The sequence below is a fragment of the Saccostrea echinata genome, unplaced genomic scaffold (assembly GCF_033153115.1).
Source record: "Saccostrea echinata isolate AGI-Se365-2 ecotype Australia unplaced genomic scaffold, CSIRO_AGI_Sech_v1 ptg000001l, whole genome shotgun sequence".
Lineage (NCBI taxonomy): Eukaryota > Metazoa > Mollusca > Bivalvia > Ostreida > Ostreidae > Saccostrea > Saccostrea echinata.
Genome location: NW_026889750.1, coordinates 12850705 through 12876617, shown reverse-complemented (window position 1 = coordinate 12876617; position 25913 = coordinate 12850705). Strand labels below are relative to the sequence as shown.

The 25913-nt window shown below is 33.2% G+C and overlaps 1 protein-coding gene across 1 annotated transcript in view; it reads right to left on the bottom strand.

Moving 5' to 3' along the window:
• LOC133185339 (vacuolar protein sorting-associated protein 16 homolog) overlaps window positions 1–25913 on the bottom strand; it is a 765182-nt gene that overhangs the window by 662351 nt on the left and 76918 nt on the right. Inside the window, exon 5 of the mRNA XM_061320487.1 lies at window positions 5071–5215. Coding sequence (XP_061176471.1) covers window positions 5071–5215 — 145 coding nt within the window. The remainder of the gene's footprint in view (window positions 1–5070; window positions 5216–25913) is intronic.

The following is a 25913-nucleotide window of genomic DNA, read 5'->3' as shown; positions in this document are numbered from 1 at the left end:
GTTTGGGAATGTACTTAGAGTGCCAGTTACATTAAGATTTTGGCTGAGGTCTAGTACATAAAGAATTTGTTGTAAATCAGTAAATTTAATCAATTTCACATGTAATTTAAAAAAAAAAAAGAAGTTATGTGAAATTAGAATGGCGACCCCGATTATAACACAAAATGGCGTCCAAAATGGCGGTCCCGATTATTTACCCAATTAGGGACGCTATATTTCAAGGAATTCATACTAATCGGCTTTTTAATAAAGTTGACGCCATGTAACAGTTGTTAAATATGCATTGTTATAATTTTTTATTGTTTACACGAACTATTTCATGAATAATTTAACAAACGTTTTTAAAATCACGTGACTCCTGCGAAGTCTACGATTGGTCAGCGACAGCGCGGATTATTTCAGAGACGATTTGAAAATTTGCTGTGATGAAAATTTCAAGAAGAAATCAGAGACTTATTAGTCGGTGAGTCTTTATTTCAGTTTAAATTTTGATGCTGCTTGTTGTAAATGCATTTATCCACTTAGAGAATGCATTAGAATATGAATATCAAGTGTAGATTTCGCGATATTCTAGGTATTTGTATCGTAGATTTCTGGTTTGTTTTGATTCAAGATGGCAGTGCTACACATGAAGTAAATGTACTTAAGCATAATCTCTTTCTTTAACATTATGTATCACAAGACTTTTGTAAAAAAAAAAAAAATGTAATTTAGAGTCTTTTCTTAAAATATAAAGATATGAAATGTGTCAATATCTGGGAACAGTTACTTACAGTAGCCTCTGCATGAGCATGACGATAATAACAAATGAAATCCAAATGAACTGTGTGAGATAAAATTATTGTAATAGGGTCTTTGAAATATAAGATAAAGATCTTTGTTTTAAAAGGGGGGGGGGTAAAAAAATTTTAATGAATCAAGCAAAATTTACAACCTTTATCCAGCATAATAAAACATAATAAATTTTATATTTATATAAGTTGTGCATAAATTTCTGATCATCTAATCCCCAAGCTCTCCACTTCCATACCTGGGGGGGGGGGGGGGGGGGGGGTAATATGAGACACATCATTTAATTCAGAGTGTAATGTTTCAATAATTCAAACATAGTGTGTGCATGTGTGTTGGTCAATATTAATGCCAGATAATTTCATGAACAAACATATTCTTTTTTTTTCAACAGAATACTTGTCTCCTGTGGTCATTTAAATTCCAAGCTGGAGGGAAATGCATTAAAACTATAACTTTATCAGTAAGTATAAGATCTAATCTGATTTTTGTAAAAAATGAGTAAATGTATAAGAATATAACAAGGCACTGCTCATCAAACTCCAATGCAAACTATAGGGATTTCATCTACTAAATATGCTTAAAAATATTTCAGCATAAAATGTAACTAAGTAAGTGAAGATAGGGACCTATATACTAGGTCCCTGGTGAAGAGCAACATAATAATAATTGAACTTTTTCAGAATTGAAAGAAAATGACATGAAACTGAAAGCAGAAATTGTGTAGCATATTCAAATGGAGGATCAGTGTTTTTAGAGTCCAGATGGAAACCGCAACTGTAAAGCAATGAAGACTAACAAGGTGTGCTGGTAGAAAATTCTGTGATGGATAGGAACTCTATAAAGATAATGAAGATTACATGAATTACAAGTGAACAATTCATGGGGGAAAAAATTGACATGAAATGGAGTATACTTTTGACTTTGTGTATTTAAATTAACTTATGTATATGCCTAAAAAGGTATGTCTATTTATTTCTTTTATTTTTTCTTATTAAGAAAGTTTAAAATATCATTATCTTGATATCATTAACCATATTAATCTAAATTAATTAAATGTTAGGGATTTGATTAATTAAATATTTGGGATTTTAGGTATAGATTGTATTTATAGAGATGACTTTTTAAAGAAGTGTTTTTCATATATTTTGATGTACTATCATGCAATAAATTTTTATTTTTTCCATAATTATTATTGTTTAAATCAATTTTTCTTTTACATAGGCCTGCCTCAAACGTGCCTATTTGATAGGTACATTATAGGCATACCTTAAGTATACTTTTGGCACAGACTCTTGAGTACCAAATTGGTAGGCATACTTTAGGTAGACTTGTAGGTACATTTTAGGTATACCTAAAGGGTACTCATCTGAATGTTTGAGGTGTGTACCAATATTGTGCTTTTTTGGTACCTAAACTGTAGGTATACTTTAGGTATACTTTTGGCACATTCTTGAATGTTTGAGATGTGTGCCAATATTGTGCTTTTTTGGTACCTAAACTGTAGGCATACTTTAGGTATACTTTTGGCACATTCTTGAAGGTACCTTTTAGGTATATTTATAGGCACATTGTAGGTATGCCTAGAAGTTACCTATCTGATCGTGTGCCAATATTGTGCATTTTTGATACCTAAAGTGTGCCTATTAATAAATATAGGTATACTTTAGGTATGCCTATTTTGTACCAATTTGCTACCTATACTTGAACAAGTGGTTCCAAACTTGCATACCTTAGGCATGCTTTTTTTGTACCTATTTTTACCCAAGATAGGCATGCCTAATCTGTACTTTTTTTTGGTATGGGCTCCCCCACCATTTGCAGAAAAATGGACTCCAGTGGAATCAAATAAGGGCATTTTGGGATTAAAAGATTGCATTAATCTTGATGGTTTTAGCCCCACCCCTCAGGTCCCAGGGGGGCAGAGGCCATGAATTTCATAACTTTTGTTCCCCTTCACCTATAGATGCTACATGCCAAAATTGTTTGAAATTGGTTCAGCCCTTTCAAAAAAGAAGTTAAAAATGTACAAATGTGAACACACGACACGTCGCACAACGATGGATGAAAAGAGATGGCAAATAAAAGATGTTTGAATGACTGCATGTCACTAAATTTTAGGGCCAATCTTGGTCTGTAATTTTGCAGGAATCCCAATTAAATAAACCTGTATTTTCCCAAAATGTATTGGAAGTTTTCCCAAAGAAAAGCTTCTTAAGTTTGTGATCAATATCAGTTTCTTTATTTCATGTTTCTCAAAAAATTAAGTGTTTTGTCAGCCATTTTGAATTCCTTCTTAATCAGATAATTCATACCACTATTGTTCTACATGTAAGTTATAAGAAAACTCATACTTTAATTATTCTTGAGTTGTTATTAATAATTATTTGTCTTTTTAAATTGCTTCTCATGTGACAAGGAGTTTTCTTGAAATCCCAATCAGGCCTAATTGACCTTGATCATTGAAATTCTAAATTATATCAGCCCAAGTCTCATCCCAAAGTACTGTCTAAAAAAGCCTTACTGCCAGGGATGGGGTAATCGTAATTGAGTAATCGTAATTGATTGTAATGATTACTTTTTTCAAGTAATCGACAGTAATCTGTAATCAAAGAGATTTTTGATTACTTGTAATCATAATTTAATCGATTACAGCTAAAATTTTTAATGTAATTATAATTACTTTTTCGATTACTTTCGATTATTTTATACATAAATGGATGTTATTTTGAAGAATTATTTCCAGTCAGTCACACATAAATATCAAATATAAACCACCTAGTGTAATGTTTGGATTTCCTAACTTTTATTATCAGAAGTTTAATTATGTTCTCAATAAAATTTGCATTATAGACCTACTGGTCTAGTATTAAATAATTCAGAAGTGTATTTCAACCAAATTATTAATAAAATATACAGATTTTTCTTCTGCATTTTACATTTGATCCACTGTCCTCTTGCTGCATGTCCTTTTTCATATTTCAGATGTTGAAAAACTGTCTTCGTTGTAATAGAAAATTATAAATAGCAAAAACAGATTTAAGTGCTGTATTAAATTTAAATAATTTGGTATATAATCTACATTGTACTCGAAAAAAAAGAAGATGGAAATACTTATTCATATCTGATTAAACAACTTCAAACTTGTGTTTAGTAACTTTAAAATTTGCAAAATCATTCTCATGTTTTCATTCAAAATTGTAAGGTTGCTTTTTTGTCAGTGAGAGGTTATATTAAGAGTCTGTATTTTTAAGAGAGGGAGAAAGTATCACTGTGTTTGCTTATCTTGGCTAATTAATTGACTGAGACATCCCTGATTTGCAGATAATGAGGTGTAAACTGTGAACTACCTAGTGTTTAACTTTCATTCCATTGAAGACAAACAATATTATAACAATTAATAGCTCTCAAAACACTTATTTCAACACAGAATGAAATTGTGCTATTAGTTTAATTACTTAAAGACACATTTTAATTTACATGTTTATTACTAAGAGTTCTGATTTACTTATTTTTTTGAAAAAGACACATACAGGAATGTTTAATGTGTACTGTTAACATATGGGCAGCCCAAATACTTCTAATGAAATAATTCACAATAAAATATAAGATAATTTTTGCAACAAGTCAATAAGTATGGAGGTTCAGATCCAAGGTTGAAAGGAATAATTAATTCTTTGGTACATTTTACTGTAGGAATCATGTCTCCACTTTCCATGGTATAGAATCCCTCATTTGGGCATTTAGTGAGAATGTTAGCCAGAATAAAACCTTAAAAGAAACTGCACTGAAACTGCAGGAACACATTCAAACTTCAGTGGATAACATCAAAATTTAAATATTGCTTTGATATTTGAAGGGAAAAAAACTTGGAAGTAATCGATTATTAATTGATTACATCTTCCAAAGTAATCGATTACAATCAATTACAGGACAAAAATGAGTGTAATCGATTAATAATCGATTACACTAAATTCCTCTAAGTAATCGATTACATTTTTCAGTAATCGTACCCATCCCTGCTTACTGCAGTAATTTTTACACTGACCTTGAGCTTGAATTTACCATTTTTGAATAATTTTTTGAAAATTACGAGAGAATTAACTTTCAATTTCGCTAGTGGTGATAAAAGTTCATTTGAACCCTACATAAGTAATATGTATCAAGTTGTATACCAGCTGATGACATATGCTTACATTCTATTGAAAGTAGAATTTCACATACGATTGTACCATTACATATACTGATATATCAGACTAGTTTCTGAATAGGAATTTTTACCTGGGACCTCAGCCAGTCTCCTGATCCTAGGTTCGTCCACACTGTTGACAATGTATACTCTAAAGGTACTGGTCAGTACTGCTATACCAGTCCCTTGGAAACTGCTGAATATTTTACAGTCTATCACCTTCACATCCTTTGCTTCCTATACAATTAATAGAAAACAAACTGAAAAGGAGTCTGTTATTAAGTGTTACAGACACTGAAATGTGCTACTACCCCCACGTAGCAAAAATGTACATGCTATCTACACAGTTTGCACAATACCCTTGCTTATTGTAACATGTAAGACCTTAGCGCTCCCCATGCGATCGTACTTGGTTTGCCCAAGTCTTACGAGGATGATAACGAATGCAAAATACAATGGAAACTTGCCTATTGTGTCAGGTATTAATATTTAAGGAATGTTTTTTAAGTTTTGTGTGAGTTATTGGTGTGTAAATCACACAGACTTGTCACGTACTAGGCATATTTCATGAAGTGTGTTAGCGCTTCATGAAAATATGCCTAGGTGCAAGTCTGTAAGATTTACACACCAATAATTTACACTAAACTTAAAATCATTCATTTATATTTACATTTTTCATGTCTAAAAGCATCAAAAATATACTCAATGTTTGATTTTCTGGCTGCCCTATATCATTATATTTTTACTTACGTCTATGTAGCCTCATTGTGAAGTCATATTAGTTTCTCTGTGTATATATATACACATGAATATACATCAATGGTATCCAAACCAATTTCACAGTTGGCTTACTAGAAAAACACAGCAAATGTAAATATATTCAGATATGTCTTTGTCATAAGCCTAGTGCTACAATTAAGTACACAAAGAGAAACCTCTAATGCCTGTATATTTACTTGAGGTGATGCCTGTTGGCTACACAAACAACTCAGCTGCTTGCCACTTGGTAACACTTAATTGGTACCAACATTTGCCTCTTGGGTATATAAACAACTTGGTAATACTTGTTACCAGCACTCACCACTTGGTTATACATCATGGCTATTTGCCACTTGTCACAAACTACATCATGTTCCCTAGCCATCCTGGCTCTCAGACTCTGTGATCATTTGGTCACTGATAAAGTGTAAAACAACTTTGAGCAGGCATTTACCAACTAGTATATCATCTCCATGATTTTATCTGACAAGAACTCATCAGTTATTAATCAGGACACCAAAATATACCCATACTCTTTGCATTGGCTATTTTGCTACAAAAATAATCTTTATGTCTATCTTTTATAATGTTTACAGTCAAGAATCCGACTTTGAGCATGCTTTCACCATTTAAACCAATCATTCTTTTTTATTTTGTTTCTATATATATATATATATATATATATATATATATATATATATATATATATATATTTGGGATGGCAATTTGTAATTTGTAACCGGTTAACCCGTTACTTGGTCAGAACGATGGTAATCGGTTAGAAAATCTGTAATCTGTTAGTCGGAAAAAATTAAAATATGTGTAAAATTCCTTAAAACTTGATCTACAATGTTTAAAAACCCTCTAAATATTGATAAGTTATGACGTTTTCACATTTAATTTGGCTGATTTGAAGGTAAATAATTAAGACTCTCAAGATTGAAATTGTTGGGGTAATTGGTCACTCTGTGCAGTGTTAATTGCTGTTTAAACACCATGTCATTACCCGGACTGTCCTAAATTTCTTTAATGATATTAATTAAATCTTTGAGTTCTTTTAAATGATTGCAATGTGTATCTTACCCCGTCCATCCTTCGCAGTTATCTGTCAAATTATATTTTTAAACAAAAATTGTAAATTAAGTGACAGTTCAGACTCAGTTTCTGTTTATGGTGACAATGCACAACAACCTTGTGTTGCAACATTATCAATTTATTTGATATCTAAGAGATGTTTAATGGTTTCCTTTTATTTTTTTTATTTTTTTTTTTTTTTTTGCCTTTCGAAATTGAAATAAAATATCATATAAAGCGTACTAATACAGAGGTGATGTATATTGAATATTACTAATGTATTTTCAGTTTTCTTGTGTATATACCTAGAGTTTACTTGAAAAAAATATAGTATCAGGAAAATGTGTATTTTGATAATTAACTGATTAATCTGTCAGACGTCTTGCAATTAACCGATTAGCAATTCAGCAAGATAATTCCTAAATATCCAACAACCTGTAAAGAGTATACCTGTATTTACATACATCCCTGTATTTACATGTAAGGCAGTAATAAACATCATATCTATTATACATATGTAACTCAATTAAATGTATATTTAAACAAGAATAAAGCATGTGTTTTATAAAATGCCAGCCTTCAGTGAATGCAAATATCACCCATGCTTGACCTCAACTTCAAAACAAACATCATTTGCAGACAAAGCTTAATTTATCTTAAAGTGACAAATAAAGATAAGCCTGGAAAATTTTCTGCCCCAGACAAGATAATTAATCCCTGGGGATTAATTGTACTGCTCTCTCATCCTTTTCTTCCAAGTTTACAATAAGAACTTTTTCAGTAATGATAGAATGAGTTTATTATTGGACTACCTGTTAAAATTAATAGTATTCTTGAATTTACATAAGGCAGCAAAAAAAAAACAAGACGCCTGGGGGCCACATCGCTCACCTGAGCATGTGGCTAGGAAAAAAGAAAAATCAGTTTAGTGTTGAAAAGCTTAAATGCATAAGTGGTCCCAACCTACCCCTAAAAGGGAGTGGGGGTATGATTTGAACAAAATCAAATCTACACTTACTAAGGATGCTTACATAATTTTTTGACTGTGACATTTTTCTCTACGATTTGAACAAACTTGAATCTACACTATCTGAGGATGCTTCCATACAAATATGACAAACAGAGGCTTTGCTGTTCTTGAGATGATTTTTGAAGATTTTTCCTATATATTCTTATGTAAAACTTTGATCATTCATTGTGGCCCCACCCTACCCCTGGGGGTCATGATTTGAACAAACTTGAATCTACACTACCTGAGGATGCTTCCACATAAATATGACCAATCATAGCTTTGCTATTCTTGAGAAGAAGATTTTTGAAGATTTTTCCTATACACACCTATGTTAAACTTTGATCGTTCATTGTGGCCCCACCCTTCCCCTGGGGGTCATGATTTGAACAAACTTGAATCTACACCACCTGAGGATGCTTCCACATAAATATGACCAATCATAGCTTTGCTATTCTTGAGAAGAAGATTTTTGAAGATTTTTCCTATATACACCTAGGTTAAACTTTGATCGTCCATTGTGGCCCCACCCTACCCCTGGGGGTCATGATTTGAATAAACTTGAATCTACACTAACTGAGGATGCTTCCATGTAAATATGACCAATCATAGCTTTGCTGTTCTTGAGAAGAAGATTTTTGAAAATTACTATGTAAAACTTTGATCCTCCATTGTGGCCCCGCCCTACCCCTGGGGGTCATGATTTGAAAAAACTTGAATCTACACCACCTGAGGATGCTTCCACATAAATATGACCAATCATAGCTTTGCTGTTCTAGAGAAGAAGAATTTTGAAGATTTTTCCTATATACACCTAGGTTAAACTTTGATCGTCCATTGTGGCCCCACTCTACCCCTGGGGGTCATGACTTGAACAAACTTGAATCTACACTAACTGAGGATGCTTCCATGTAAATATGACCAATCATAGCTTTGCTGTTCTTGAGAAGAAGATTTTTGAAGATTTTTCCTATACCCCAGGGGTCATGATTTGAACAAATTTGAATCTACACCACCTGAGGATGCTTCCACATAAATATTACCAATCATTGCTTTGCTGTTCTTGAGAAAAAGATTTTTGAAGATTTTTCCTGAATACACCTATGTTAAACTTTGATCGTCCATTGTGGCCCCATCCTACCCCTGGGGGTCATGATTTGAACAAACTTGAATCTACACTAACTGAGGATGCTTCCATATAAATATGACCAATCATAGCTTTGCTGTTCTTGAGAAGAAGATTTTTGAAGATTTTTCCTATATATTCCTATGTAAAACTTTGATCGTCTATTGTGGCCCCACCCTATCCCCGGGGGTCATGATTTGAACAAACTTGAATCTACACTACCTGACACACCCCTACTAATGTTATTGTGATTTAAATTCAAGGCACGTGGTGTAGGTTGACCCATTCAAAGGTTAAAGGGTAGAACCGGTTTTAAAAATAAAATTGGCAGTAAACAGGAAATTGCTATAATCTGTTTCTTTTAAAAACTTTCTGAAAGATTTTCAAGATTTTAAACAGAAATGGGTGAGATTTAAAAAATCACAATCTACTTAATTAATCTTCGCTTTTGTGATAATTTACGGCGAATATTGGAGCTTAGTAGTGTTAATTTTTCCAAAATCGCCCGATACACCGGTAAAAAAAAATTAATGTATGATAAACCTTTGTTTACCTTATATGGCTTTTGTTATTAATACGCACAGAGGATCTTACCACCAACAATTGACCAATCATTGCATGAATAGCAACGTTAACTTGACACTTATATGTTTACATTTTACTTCGAACACGTGGTTCAACTCAATCTACGATCGATATTGAATGGATTGCAAAAAATAAACCAATTAAAAAATCTATTTATATGAGAAAATACAAAGAACAGAAACTATGAAAGATGCCACGGGCGTTTGTAATTTGTTGTTACGTTGTTAACTAGTAAATGCATATAAAAATGTAGTCTGTACACGTTCATAGCTAGCGCTTCAAGGTTAAGGAAACGAGCAGCATTTCTTACAGTTAAAAGGACAACAAAGTTTTTTTTTTTCAAATTACAATACCCGTGATCATCTGTGCTTTTTGGTCAGGGAACCCACCTGACAATTGTATTCACTGATAGTACAACAAAGGAATACAGACGAAAATCACCTTACAGTATGACTGATAAACCTAGAATTCCATGTTTATTTAACATGTTACTAATGAATTGTATGCAATTGTGAGCATGGAAATAATAGAATAAAAATGGAAAGCACGAAAATGCATCCAAATGCATGGGGAAAAAAATGTTCTGTGTGCCTTTCCGATCGCTTTGTTTTTATTTTTCAAGCGTAAAATTCCTGTAGTATCCGTAGTAACCCACAATGCAATTCAACTCATTCAGATTAAGCTATAAGAAATTATAATACATAAGTGCAGAAAATAATGTCATGAGGAATACTTATTGACGTTTGAATGAATTCAAGAGAGATTGAAGTACATTTCTACAGATATTATTCAGGGATGAAAAATGAAACGCAAGATAACTTTTCTGTTTACCATGTCTCCACGTGCTACTCACTTCCTAGCCACATTTCTGTGAATAATTTACCTTATCTCGTTGTAGTCTCGCTAGATCTTGCCAGAGCTACTGTGGGAGCTACTGGGAACTCCTCGGATTTTATCATTTGCAGAACACCGAAAAAGAAAATGTTCCGAACACATTAGTAGGGATGTGACAATAATTCCACATGAGTTTCATCTTTTCTGGCCCATTGGTTCTTGAGGAGAAGATTTTTCAATAATGCCATTAATTTTTTGCTATTTCTTAAGTATCTCCCCTTGGAGGAGGGCGTGGCCCTTCATTTGAACAAACTTGAATCTCCTTCACCCAAGGATACTTTGTGCAAAGTTTGATTGAAATTGGCCCAGTAGTTCTGGAGAAGAAGATGAAAATGTGAAAAGTTTATGAGAACGCCAACAACAACGCCGACAGACAACGGACAAATTTCGATCAGAAAAGCTCACTTGAGCCTTCGGCTCAGGTGAGCTAAAAATGAACAAATAAATCAATAAATAAAATAAATGAAAACAAAAAATAAAAAAAGCAAATCTTTACACATATCTTGTTTTTAGAATTCAATAAAATCATAACTCATTGTGTATTTTACCAAAATAAAGTATGAACATTATTTAAATCCACATTTCAGAGAAGGTAAACATCATTCAGAATTGACCTTAACTTCAAAACAAACTTCATTTGCAGACAGAGGTGTTAATTAATCTCAATTTGACAGAAACAGATAATGCTTTGGATTTTCTTTAAGAGGAAAGTTAATTAATCCCATGGGACTAGTTGCAGCTTTCATAGTTTACAACAGGAACATTCTCATCAGTTATCTCTCTTTGCCCTGGCATTCATTCTAATGTAAAGTTAAGGAATATACCCCACCACTCCAGCTCCAAATTGGATGACATAGAGAACCAAACTTAGCATCAAAATATATCTTACTGCCTCTTCAACCAACACACCAAATTTGAACTTAATTGGTCAACTAAAAAAAAATTTATTAGAAAAAAACAGAAAATTTGTGGACGGAAGAATGACAGATGGACAGACAGGGAGATGGATGGACAGACAGACAGAGTGATTACTATAGGGCAGCCACAAATCCTTGCGGGGCCCTAATTACCGTGTCAAATGCATACAATAAAATATTGCAATCAAACTTTATCACAGGTTGTATGTAATTTATTATTTTTAATATGCCCCCCTTGTTAAACCTAGACGCTTCAGTTGTTTAAACACTACAAAATGTAATGAACATATTATCAGATCAAAGTTTTTAGAAAAGAGAAAACATGACAAAAATTCATATACTGCAAACATATCAATACTACGAATTGAAAAGAATCAGTTAGAAAAATTTAGGATTTTTGTTATTATTTTTAATTTACACATAATGGGGGCCCAAGGATCACATTGTGGGCCCGTAAAATTTGAAAAGTTAGGAGCCCACATGGCCCCTAAGTTTCAAAAGTTAACCACAACCCTGCAGACACTAGACACTGTGTTGCATAGGTGTGCTCAAAGCGTGAAAGTGAATAGATTTGAGTCACATGTTCAGTGCTTTAATGTTATTCATGAGGTCAAAGACGGGTTGAAATTTGTAAACAAGGTGTCTTTACTATAGAGACAAGAACCCGTGATTTTGCACCTTTTTGGAAAATAACAAATGAGTGCAAGACTGTTTCAATTTCTTTCATGAATGTAATTGACATATGTAACTCTTTACATTGACCTTTTTTACGACAACTTGAAACATCCATGCACGCATATAAAAAATGGGCCTGCAAAATGGGGGTGTGGCCTAAAGTCTATGAGAAATTGATGTAAACAACGTACCCCTGCTATATTAATCAGATAAATACCTAATTACAGTGCAAGGAAGTAAAAATTGAAATTAATAAACTTCAATGTTTGATGGAAAGATTGAGGCAAAAATACGTAGAAAATCTTGAATTTTAATTTTTTGTAAATTATCGGGGGCCACATTTGGACATTTAAATGATTCATTCTTTAAGCACGGTAACTTTTCATACGCGGACTTTGTTTTTTGAACATACGGTTCTCCTGATTTTAAGCATGGTGGTATTATTAATAGGAATAATTAAATTTTGCATTATAAATAATTTTTTAAGCTAACGGCAATGCTGTCTTTAAAAATCACAGTGTAATATTAACAAAGCCCAAAACGTTGCCCCATTAAATTAATATCAGACTAAATATATAAATCTTGCACTTAAACGTTGCTGTTTAAATCTTCGTGTGGTAATGATTTTATTCAAGAAAGCATGAAATATTATTGCATTTATTTTATTTTTAGCTAACGGCAATCATGACATTACACATTGTCTTTATCCTTGCAGAAATAATTTTATTTCAACAAAGCACGAAATACTGTTGAATTTTAGTTGGAACAGATCTTCATGGTATAAATCATTTCTTTATACATCGAGGTAATCTTCGCAGATATCTTATTTTCTACAGAGCACGAGTAATTATAACACTTAAGTTTTAACAGACTTCATATTTCCTTTTTAAACTCTTAATTCATTTAACAAGAGGCCGATAAATATAAGACAATTAAAGTAAAATTACATTTAACAAGCGTTTAACTGTTCAATGTGTCGTAATCAACACAAGTCCATATGAAAGGCTAAAAATTGACCCCCAAATTTTAACAAAGAAAACAATTAAAGCCATTAATAAGTGCAGTAAATTATCAGTGCTCTAACTGTAGAAACAATGCTTAGGAGTTGGTAGATAATTTATTTACCTGGAGGGGTGTTGAGATCAAGTGACAAGCGCACATGTTCATAACATTGGCTTCGACTGGGACATATAGTATACAGTGGTATAGTGGGGTCTTTATGTTGAAATGAATTTTCACCGCGTTATTAAAACCTCAAATAAATGTTGATTTGTTGTACTTCATTATAAAATTGCTCAATTTTTTTCCAATCGAGTGTCTGATTAGGTACATGTGTACTATGATTACACAAGCACGTGGCAAAGGAATGCGGGAACGTCTATAAATAACATCGTCAATGGCGGCCTACATGGAGATGATGAATATGCAGCTCAAATTAATTAGGGCTTTTCGCTTTCAGGCGAAAATCCCTATTGTTTTCGTCTTTTTTATTATTATTATTACACTGAACACTTTTTTTTCATTCACTTCTTAAGGAGTACCTTTAAAGATAGGTATTTTCTTTTATAACTACTAAATAGAGAATGTAAATATCTCGCGTATGTAAGGTTTTGAACTTCCGGTTTAGGCACTTCTTGTTTCTCTAAGAAAAACTAAAATTTCTAAAGAAGCTAAAATCTTTTTTATTTCGAATGTCTAGACTCTCAAATTCAAGATATAAATTATAAAGACCAATACCTACAAAAAAGTTAGTGATGGTGATTTTTGACCACTGATGCTTTCTGAGATATAAGACTTCAAACATTGAAGAAGGGGGGGTGAAATTTTTAAAAGTCACAATTAACCCATTTCCTACTGCAGCCAATTCAGCTGGGCTTATCAGTAATACAGAGGATAAAAGAGCTGCTGCTGTGAATTCTCAGTTAATTAGCATCATGTTTACATTCTGCTCGATAATTAGATAACTACTGTTTGGAGACATATAAAAGTATATATTTTCTAAAAGCTCTTAAAATTCTGCTTCTAACTACAGCTAAACTTCGAAATCTCGAACACGGATATTTCGAATACCCCGGATATGTCGAAGTAAGGCCGCGGTCCTGACGACATTTGCTTTATAAATGATTAAAATAAACCCCTCTATGTCGAACATGGTAATGTCGAACACCCCAGTTATCTCGAAGTAAAATTGTGTACCCATTCATTAAAGTCACATGCGTTATCTCGAAGTCAGGATAATTTTCCGCTCTGATGATCAAGTCCGTTAGGTAAACTGAATGCTCTATTGATAACACCCACCTGTCTGTCACGCTTGGGTTACCTGTGTTCCTGTGATCAACAAATAATAGCGCGTTAATTATACAACGTGTATGTATGGCTTACCTTGATTTTAATTATGCAAGCCAAAGGTTGTGTGTATTAGTCTAATGCATACACGTGGATGACACCTTGTTTTGTGGCTTGGGTACATTTATCTTGATAATCGCTATTTAATGCTATAGTTTATGCATATGAAAGTGAAAATTATAAAGATCGAAGTAAAACAAAATTCTGTAATTTAATGCAATTAGAATTTATTTTTCCTATATGAGCGTGCAGAATTTACAATTGTCTATATACACCATCATGTGAGCGTGTGTCGCAGTGAAAACTTGTGCTATAGTGCCCTGTGGTTCAGTGTTGTTCTATTGTTAGACAAAAGTGTGTGATTCTTCTTTTGCATTTGATTTTATTATCATGGTAAAATAATTTCTTTTAACTGATTATACATATGATTGCGCCCATGGGAAAAGGGCCCTTATGGCAATTTTTACACATTTTAAGTTTTTCATGGATATTGATAGAGCAAGGTTAGAAGTTGCCAAATCTGAATTTTTATGACCCTACGTCAACTCTAAGTAGGTTTTTTCTTCATTTATATCAATGATACTTTAACAGGTAAACAGTGACGTCATGTTACTTTCGCACCAACGTCAAAAGTTTTCAGAGTGAACATGACTTTCACTTTGCATTGTAATGTTACTACAGTAATAAATGTATGTTATTGAGCATTTCCAGAGACATTTTTGAGTCGTTGTCTCTTTTAATAATTGTATAATATGATAATAAATAGTTGAATTAATTATTATCCATCATGCAGTTGTGTATAGAATTATGCGTGTTTGTTCGTTTGTTTGTTTTACATTTCACTATGCTGGAATGTCAGGAAAACCCGAGAAGCAAGCGGCTTCTGTTCAATATCAATTTATTCTCTCAAAACCAAAGTATTTATCTTGTGTAATAATCGTTTGAGAAACCTGTAGAATTCATTCGAAAATCATCTCATTTTAAGCATGGCTCTCGATAGGACAAGTTGTCAATTTTTTTTTTTTTTTTTTTGGTGGGGGGGGTGAATCCAGTATAAACGATATCTCTTTCAAAATGTGAAGTTAAAAATATTTCAAAAAAATTCTCGGAAACAACGATGAAATAGATGCTGCTGGGTAATGAAAATTTGTTTGTTTTTTTTGTTTTTGTTTTCTAAATATAATTAGACAGAAAATTTGTGAAATGTAGTGAGTTACCGTATACGCTGTACAACAATTTAAGGACATTAAGTTGATACACTGCATGTTAAGCAATATTCGATAAAAAAATTTCAAACAAAAAATCAGAAGGACTTCTGCCCGCATGTGGTAACAAAACTTCTTTTTTTAAATTGAAATGATACACATTTTTTCAGTCACAGCAAGGAACATTTTTGAATAATTTTTAAGTAAGCAGGTTGATAAATTATAAACAAATGGATGAATTATAATTCACATGCATTTAAAATAAAAGGAACAGATCCAGGATGACCAGTGGTTGGATTGTGTGTGTGTGTGGGGGGGGGGGGGGGGGTTAAAAGTTAAATGACAGAAACATGCAATACTTGTAGTTAATATGAGTTTAATAGCATACTAGGGTTGTCGTATTTTTAAAATCTTCCTACATTTAAGGTGTGCAGGGGGGATGCCTTCCCACAACCAACCCCATAACCTCCAGATACGTCATTTGGTTAGGTTTGAAATAATATTGACTTAATTCCTCAATTTATTTTTGCACCTTGAACTCTCTCCTTATGTACATGTATATGAGCAGGGTCATTTTCAAAACAAACAGCGATCATGAGCTCCACATGCCTGGAACTGGAAACTTAACTGCTATCAAATCTAGTTAATCATGAGAAAAATTGCATCCTAGAATAACGATTTTGTTTGATTTTGTAAAATTAAATGGTTTTAGAAGAACATGGGTATTAACAGATACCGGGTATTTTATTGTCATTTCAACAAATTTTATCCGAACTTTGAATGAAATCAATATGTCATTTTTTTAAAATTAATATCAAATAGATTTTTCTAAGAAATAAATCATAAATAATTATATATATGTTGTCGTTATGAATCAATGACATGCAGATTAATTGATAGAATTTTTCGGCTGGGGGGGGGGGGGTGTAAAGATTAATTGAAAGTTTTTTATATCCAGTCAGTTAAATGCGACTGGTTCATAATATTCCTTGACTGGCTGAGTTTTTAAATGACAAATTTTTACGATGTGGCATACATTTAGGTACATGTAAATATTGTTATGTGATGGTGTGTTTAGAATTCCCCCCCCCCCCCCCCCATTTCTGGCAGCTTCTTTATCGTATGAAATTCTAATGTTATTGTTTTCAAATGTTATTGTACAGTGGTTCCCGTTTTATCGAATAGTCAAGTTGTCAGCCTAGTTTTATCCGAATAGCCGAAAATTAGAATAGCCGATTGCTCCATACCGAGTCCAAAGATAGATGTATAGAGCTACATGTATTGATAATACATCGTAGCAAATTTCAAGCTTGCACTTTCCTTTTCTTTTGACATGTTTACTTAATGACTTTACTAAAAATAATTTATTTCACTTACTTTTGAATTTAATATGAAATTTTTTTTCAAATAAATTGACGTATAGAATATATTCTTTGATAGTTATTGCCATCTTTCTTCAGCACATGTTTACATTCCTTCTTCGATGGTCGCCATTTTGGAAACGGAAGTAGACTAAATGCTTGACTAATAACCGTAAACTATTTTTCCCTGGATAGATTGTAAATTAAAAATAAACAAAAATATTAAATAAATGTAATTGTTTCGTTTTTATTTGTTTCTTTAATACGGTTACGTATTTTATACTGTGTGTGAGTTTACCAGTCTCGTTCTTGTCTGCTGAAGAGAGATTTTGAGAGCCATGTGGAGAAAGATGGTATGAATTTTGAGACGTATTTTTATAGAACGGGCCATTTGTGATTTTTACCATAAATTTTGCACTGAAAAGTGAATAAATATTAAGCCAATTGACCAAGTTAAACGATTGAATAGGTTTATTTCATTATCCAAGCAAATTGTCATACACAAGCTAATCAGTTCAATAATTAAAATTTCACGCCGAAAAAATTGCAAATAATTGTCATAATTAACAAGTGCATCATTGAACCCAAGCTGATCACCACAACTGTAATCAAAACATCTCTGTTTACTATGCCCACTATTGACACAGGTAAGGTGCCTGTGTGTGTCCAGGCGTAACTAATTCCCTCATTGTCGTACTCAAGCCAGTCAAGGTAATTGGTGTCAAACTGTGTAAACAAAGGCTTCACATACGAAGTTGGAGGTGTGAACAAGGTGCTGATTATCAAAAAACACTATGATAGTCCAAATTTTTGTATCGGATAAAACGAAATTCCAATATTTTCTCATCAGAATATCAGGTGAAATTATTAATAAATATATAAGAAATGGTTTTGTGCTCTGATATTATATTGAAATAGCCGAAATATTCGTTAAACCGCTATCCGATAAAATGGAAGCCACTGTATATGAAGTTTTACAATATAAAAGTTCCATTCTGGCCCCATGCCAGAGACTTGGATATGCTTATTCTTGTAAAGCTTTACAGATACACTGTAAAGTAGTTAGGTCCCAGTAATATAAAATGACCCTGGCCCTCTTCCCCGGTCTCCTGCACTGCCATAAAAATAAAAACTTGCAACATGTTCTTGTGTGTGTGTGTGTGTGGGGGGGGGGGGGGGGGTTAAAAGTTAAATGACAGAAAAATGCAATACTTGTAGTTAATATGAGTTTAATAGGTATAATATTTTTAGCATTTAATTTACTTTGTACAATGCATGTTCAAATACAATTTGATCTTAACAAGATTTATTTCAATAAATCCAAATAACAAAATCAGCCCGTTTACATAATTCAAAGGCAAGTTAAGCAATATCATACTAAACCGATAACTGAGATTATTATTTCAATAAAAAAACGAGTTTTAGATTGATAATAGAAATGTAATGACATACAATGCTGAGATTCTATGAATGACAAGGATTACATATATTTGACTTTTAAGTGACTAAAAACTGCAGATAAAGCTAAAACCTTTGAACTTTTTTATGCACAACACGAGTACCAAAATGTTATATTTTCGAGTTACTGAAAATAAATAGACAGCAAAAGAAAAAAAAAGGAGATAGAGATTTCTTTTCATAATACGATATTGTTGTTTTTTTGAAAATTCGCCTTTTCATTAAAGTTTCACATTTCACATTGTATTAATAAACTCGATTTAATGTAACATCTTTCCATCTCTCTTTCTCTCTCCCTCTCTCACACACACCTCAGGTATACATACATGTAAACTTTTTTTTAAGCTAGAACAATTAGAACAATTTTATTTCATTCGGTAGTTTTTGTTTGTTTTCAAGTACTTACATCGGAAGTGGCAACAACAAAAATAAGACGAAACAATTTTTTTTTTAATTTCATTTTATTTTATTTAAATTTATGATCATTATTACTAAAAAAAAAAAAAATAAAATTCAAATTATTTTAAAAAATAATTTCATGTTAAAATAAATAGATGCACATGTAACAGATTTAAAAAAATAAATGAAAGTCTGGTTCAATGTAGTATCTATTTCTTATTCTATATTTTTTTCCTCTTTCACTTTGACAGCTGCTAGTTCCATAAGCTTTCAAAAATACTTTTAAAGAAAATATAAATATAATACTTACAATTAAAACGTTTTTTTACTGATGATAAGTAAGATTTTTAAAAATATTTTTTATACTACGGGAGCAAATTTGTATGAGTATGTTGATTTTGGATGGTGTTAAAAAAAAAGAAAAGAAAGTCCCTCTCTGGTACCTCTCTAGTATCTCGCTTGTCAGAGTTACCTCTCTTGTGTTTATTTATAGTTCTGAAAAATAATATCACGTCTGTCATTCGTTCGTACTTTTGCTAGATTTGTGAAAACTTACAAGAATACTTTTCTTTTCTGTTGGAAGAAGTGTGACCAGTTTCAAATTTTTGGCAATTAAAGCATTTAACAACAAAAATTTATGCGCGATGTACCAATGCTTCAATGTTTACATGATCGATGTGTTGAGAATGGTGTTGCGGATCTTATACAGGAAAACGATTTTCTCTGCAATATTTTGATAATATACCCGTGTCTAACAAATAACTTCAATTTGTGTGTCTATATATCAAAATCGCATTCGTTCATCCATAATCAATGATCCAGAAAATCACCTTGTCTGAAGCTTCTATACATGTATAATAGGAAATGCATAGCACAGATCAGAGACGTATTATAAAGCTATGTAATAACGTAATAACATGTAGTAAAGAAACGGGTCTCGAATAAAATTCTAAATATTTTAATTAATATCAGTGAATTAGAAGATAAAGAACTAAAATTAAAGATATAAATAATTATTTCAATGTTGAGAACAACGACGAAAGTGAGCTAGACGTGTCAAAACGTAAAACACGTGAATAAAAAAATTCTGCGTCGACGCTCACCGTCTGCAACGTCATATCTTTATGACGTTATTTCTCTGTTTTAGCAAAATTGCCATAAGGCCCTTTTGTCATGGGCGCAATCATATATGAACATGGTTTTCTAATAATAGAAAATGTATATTTCGTTTTCTTTATTCTGACAGCGACCGGTTTTAAAATTACAATGCATAGACGATATCCGGTTATGGATGCTAGAGGTTGACTTGCCACGTTGGTAGAAAGATTATAGTTACTTCTGTGCATATCATACAAAGTTTTTATTTTGTGAATTATAAAGAGGATGTAAAAATCTTTTTATTGCTATATACACGTACATGCATATTAAGGAAATCGCATACAGAATTTCAAACAAGAAGGAATTTGACATGTTTTTACTATTAAGTAAATATTCACTGCACTAAGTTTATTTGAAGTTCATTTGAATTATAACCCTCGATATGTCGAACCCCCGGATATCTCGAAGTTCATCAACGGTCCCGTCAACTTCGAGATAACGAAGTTTAACTGTATATAATTTTAATAATGCTATAGCAATATTATCCTCAGTAATACTCTGAGTAAAAGAGAAAAAAATTTGTAAACACAATTTTTTTTTTCAATATTTTTTATTCATATGCATTTTACTAAAATAAAGTGAATGTAAAGAGCATATTTTTTTTTGCAAAAATTTTTAACACAATCAGTTCTGCTTCACATACATTTTACAGAATAAGAATATCTTGAAAAATAAAAAAAGTTATTGTACTTCTTATACATGGATATTTCTTGAAATGAAAATGAACAATTTGCTTTTACTTCAAACTTACAACATCCATCCAAAATCTCACTTGAACAATACATATTAGCTATGCATCTGATATTTAAGCATTATTTACTGTCAGACAATTAAAGAAAAGTACTTTCCATTAAAAAAAAAATCAAAAATCAATTATACTTACAGAAAAATTATGTAAAAAAGCACGTCCATGGAAAATATCCAAATAAACACATTATCAAATTCTATTGCTTAAATTTCACACCTATTGCACTTTCATCATTCTCATGATGTGCTTTGAACTACACTCTAAATGTACAGGTATGTTGCACTGTTGGCAACCAAATCTAGTCACTCCTTTCCTCTGTCCCTGACGTAAGGAAAGAGAACACTCACGGCACACCTTGTTCTTTGGATACAACTTTACTATGTCGTGAGCAGTAGCTCTGCCCCCACAGTCAACTTTTGGTGGTTCCCTGTTTGACCTGGTGTCACCAATGAGGTCTTCTACTAGTTCCTCTATGAAGTCCTGGAAATTTGGCCATTTTTCCCGAGCAACATTAGGGTGGGTGTCCTTGGCAACAATGAATGCATTGTGGGCCGATGCCATTATGATTCTCTGGTGCTCCCCTTGACACTTGACCACGGTGGGCTGGATCATGAAAGTTAGACAGGACAGTAACAGGTTTTGTGTCTTGCCATACACAGTATGTCAGGCTGTCCTTTTGTGCAACACGGAATTCATGTTTTCCAAGGCTGATTTTGCTTGATAACAGGTCTTTCGGAAGACCCTTTCGATTGACACGTATGGTCCCACATGCCAAGATTCCTCGTATGTGGAGATCATTTAGGAGTTCTGGACTTGTGTAAAAGTTGTCCATGTAGACACACAAGTTCGAACCAAAATAGTGGTGGCACAGGTCCATCACAACTCTGTGGGTAAGCCCTTTTTCCTGGTTGTTTTCCTTTCCTGTATAAACTTGGAATCTGCTCAAGTACCCAGTATCACTTTCAGCTAGTGCCCAGACTTTTACAACCCATTTTATTGGCTTTGCTGGTAGGTACTGCCGGAAAGATAATCTTCCTTTGAATTTAATCATACTCTCGTCATTAGATGTGTTCCCATAGGGCATATACACGTCTGTAAACTTGGTGTTTAGGAAATCCAAAAGCCAGCGTATTTTCCAAAGTTTATTGGGTGTTTCTGGTTGGACTTCGTTGTTTTGGATGTGTAAATACCTCCAAATTTGAAAGAGTTTGTCTCTGGACATCACTCTGTTGAATGTTGTACAAAACATCCACTTTGATTGTCTCCAATAATCAGCTTTGTCTGGCAGTCTTAGGATCCCCATTGCGAAGCAAAGAGCCAAAAATGCCTTGATATCTGACAATACCACTGGCGTCCATTTTGCAGCAAACGGAGGGGGGTGGGTTTTTTTCACGTTCCTGGTGTGCATAATTGTTTGTTTCTTGCACTAACCTGTCAAGAAGTTCGTTAGTCCAGAAGAGTTCCATGTATTGTCCAGCTGATGCCTCTTCTGGGTGCTCAACTGTGGCGCATCCAACTTTTCTGAATGCACTTCCAAGACGTGGGTGGAAATTTTCTGAAACCCATTCGTTCTGGAACCCGAGGAAATCAGCATCGTCTTCGTTGTCCTCATTAAAAATGTTACAAATCCAGTCTTCAACATCCCCATGATTTATTTCTCTATCAATATTGCCAACTAAATCATCTGCACTGTCTTGTTGTTCTTCGTATTCTGCCTCAATATCGCTACCATCGCTCAATCCTTCATCTCGCTCCGCCATTTTGAAATTACGATCGCGTCAGTTGCTTCAGTTCTCTTTGTTTTACCAAAATTTCCCCTCATGAATAAGTATCTAGTTTCATTTTTAATGCGCATGAGCAAGGGAAATTCCCTCTTTGTCTAAATCTTGTAAACGTTTTATTCATCCGGGTTTTTATACAACGATTCTAAAATTGTTTTAATCCTTCTATAAACACTGTAGTTATTACAAACAATCATGTTGTTTTAACAAATTGCTCTGGACAGTTTTGTGCTCCTGTTTTGAGAGATAATTACCTTGAGTAGAACTGAAAGGCTTCTTATGTTTGATATTTATATCATACTCTACATTTAAGAATTTTCTTAGATCCCTCTTTAATTAGTTACATAAAAAAACCAATTGGAATCTTTGGGTTCATTTCTCACATCTGACTCAAGCATGAAACAAATGACACTCATGACTGGTATATGAGTATGCTGTGTTATGGTTATATAAAATGAATTACTTGGAAACCACAAAATCTTTAAATCAGGGACAGTGATACCAGGTAGATATCTTGGCCATTAAGGTGTACTACATGTCAATATGAATGAAATATTTAGCTATTTCTTATTTCCCAGTATTTCCCAGGAAATACCAGTAATTACTGGTAATTACCAGTATTTCCCACTGTCCTGGGAAATATGAGGATTTCCCAGTCTTTTGCCAACCCTGCAATTAATGTTAGCAAAATTATTTTGAGCATTGAAATATGTTAGGACTAAAAAGTAGAACATATACTGTAAGTTTCATATCAATCCAAGCGGAACTTCCAGTTTTAGGGGTCTTTGAAAATTGTTTATGGGAGTTTCTATGTTAAATTGAAAACAGTTGTGGCACTTTTTCTCTTATAATAATCAAGATATTCTTGTGAGATTTTAAGTGTAGAATGACCTTGATACGGTTCCGACCTCATTAGGTCATTAAAAGGAAATATGAAAAATAAGGGATTTCTAGGGGCCAACATTGAAAACATACTTTTTCCTGAAACTTTTTTTATTTCTCAATGAATTTTTAAACAGTTTCCTATTCTGGGTTCAGATTAAAGAGATCAATCTAACAAGAGGCCCATTGGCCACATCGCTCACCTGAGCACATTGGCTAGGCAACAGCACAAATCAGTTCAGTATTGAAATTATTACGGGGGGGGGGGGGGGGGGGGGGGGGGGGGGGGGCTGGGGGGGGGCTTGAATTTTAAACTACCTGATTGTAAAAAATCTTCTCAAGTACAATTTCCTATATGAATATGACTCATCATGGCTTTGCTGTTCTTGAGAAGAAGATTTTTAAAAAATTTCCTATATATTTCTATGTAAAACTGTGATCCTCCATTGTGGCCCCGCCCTACCCCCGAGGGTCATTATTTGAACAAATTTGAATCTACACTACCTGAGGATGCTTCCACATGTGTTTCATCTTTCCTGGCCCTGTGGTTCTTGAGAAGAAGTTTTTTAAAAGATGCTATTTATTTTTCACTAATTCTTTATTATCTCCCCTTGAAAGAGGGCGTGCTCCTTCATTTGAACAAAGTTGAATCCCCTTCACCCAAGGATACTTTGTGGCAAGTTTGGTTGAAATTGGCCCAGTGGTTCTTGAGAAGAAGTCCAAAATGTTAAAAGTTTACAGACAGACGAACAGACAGACAGACGGACAGACAGACAGATGGACGCCGGACAAAAAGTGATCAGAAAAGCTCACTTGAGCCTTCGGCTCAGGTGAGCTAAAAATTATGGTCCATGGGGTCACTTTTTGACCCCTTAAAGGAGTTACAGAGGACTGAAATAACATATTTTTATTTATTTCAAAAATAATGGAGGAAGAGTTATCTCCCTTTGCACATCTGTTGACAGGCTTACATACTCTTTAGGTTGGTATGCATATGACAAGTACTTCCGGTTTTATGAATGTCTGAATTTGTCTATGGGAGTTCCAATGTTAAATGGAAAATTGCACATGTCTCGATATCTCTTAAAGTAATCAAGATATTTTTGTGAAAATTGAGTGATATAATGACTGTGATATTGTTTCAACCCCATTAGGGTTTGAAAATGAATTTCTGGAAAATAAGGGATTTCTAGGGGCCAAAGTTGAAAACTGACCTTTGCCCAAAACTTCATTATTTCTCAATGAATTTTTGAACAGTTTTTCTATTCTTGGTTGAGCTTAAAGAGTACAATCTAAAAATTATGGTCCGTGGGGTCACTTTTTAACCCCTTATAGGAATTACAGAGGACTGAAATAAAGTGATTTTTATTTATTTCAAAAATGATTAAGAAAGAGTTATCTCCCTTTGTACATCTGTTGGCTGGCTTACATACTCTTCAGGTTTCAAGTTTGGTATGCATATGACAAGTACTTCCGGTTTTACGAATCTCTGTATTTGTCTATGGGAGTTCCCATGTTAAATGGAAAAATGCACATGTCATGATATCTCCTAAACTTAACAAGATATTCTTCTGAAAAATGAGTGATATAATGGCTTTGATATTGTTTCAACCCCATTAGGGTCTGAAAATGAAATTTGGAAAAATAAGGGATTTCAAGGGCCTAATATTGAAAACAGATTTTCCCGTGTAACTTTTTAATTTCTCAATGAATTTTTGAACAGTTTTGTATTCTGGGTTGAGTTAAATAGTACAATCTAAAAATTATGGTCTGTGGGGTCACTTTTCAACCCCTTAAAGGTGTTTTAGAGACCTGAAATATAGTAACTTTTAGTAATATCAAAAATAACAATGTAAGAGTTATCCCCCTTTGCAGGGCTCTAGTGAGAAAAACATAGTCTTTAGGTTTCCATTTTTATCTGAAGACTTGATCCGGTCTGATTATTTTTTTTATGTTTTTCATTTTGTTAGCGTTATCGCTCTTTAAGGTCCTTGAGATTTAAAGCGTCGAAAAGCCCTTCGTTTTTGTTGAATGACAAAAAAGGTCTAGTTAAGGTCTTCCATCTCAACGGAAGACCTTCTTATTATTCTGTTGTTTCTTTTCAACTTTTTTTATTATTATTATTCTTACCAATTTTGTGCACGCGATTTCTTGTAAATGCATGGATGGATTTTCATGAAACTTTCAGGAATGATGAACTTAAGACATTTTTATTTTTATTTTGATGATATCACTTCTGGTCGCGAGTTATTTCCGATTTTCTTTATTTATATTGAAATTTTGTCTGGGTCTCTCCTCTAAAATGGTTAAAGACAGAGTCATGAATCTTACTGGGATAATAGGTCATGATCTGTAGATTTGTCTCCGGTGTTTCTTTTTTTCCGGCGTCACTTCTGTTGTCCACCGGAAGTAGTTTAAAAATATGCAATTTTTTTTTTTTTTTTCATTTTTAAATGTTTATAACATTGACATATATAGTGTTTCGAGTCATTAGTGTACTTCTTAACCGGAAGTTGTCCAAAAATCAGTATTTTTCATCCAAACTTTCAGGAAAGATT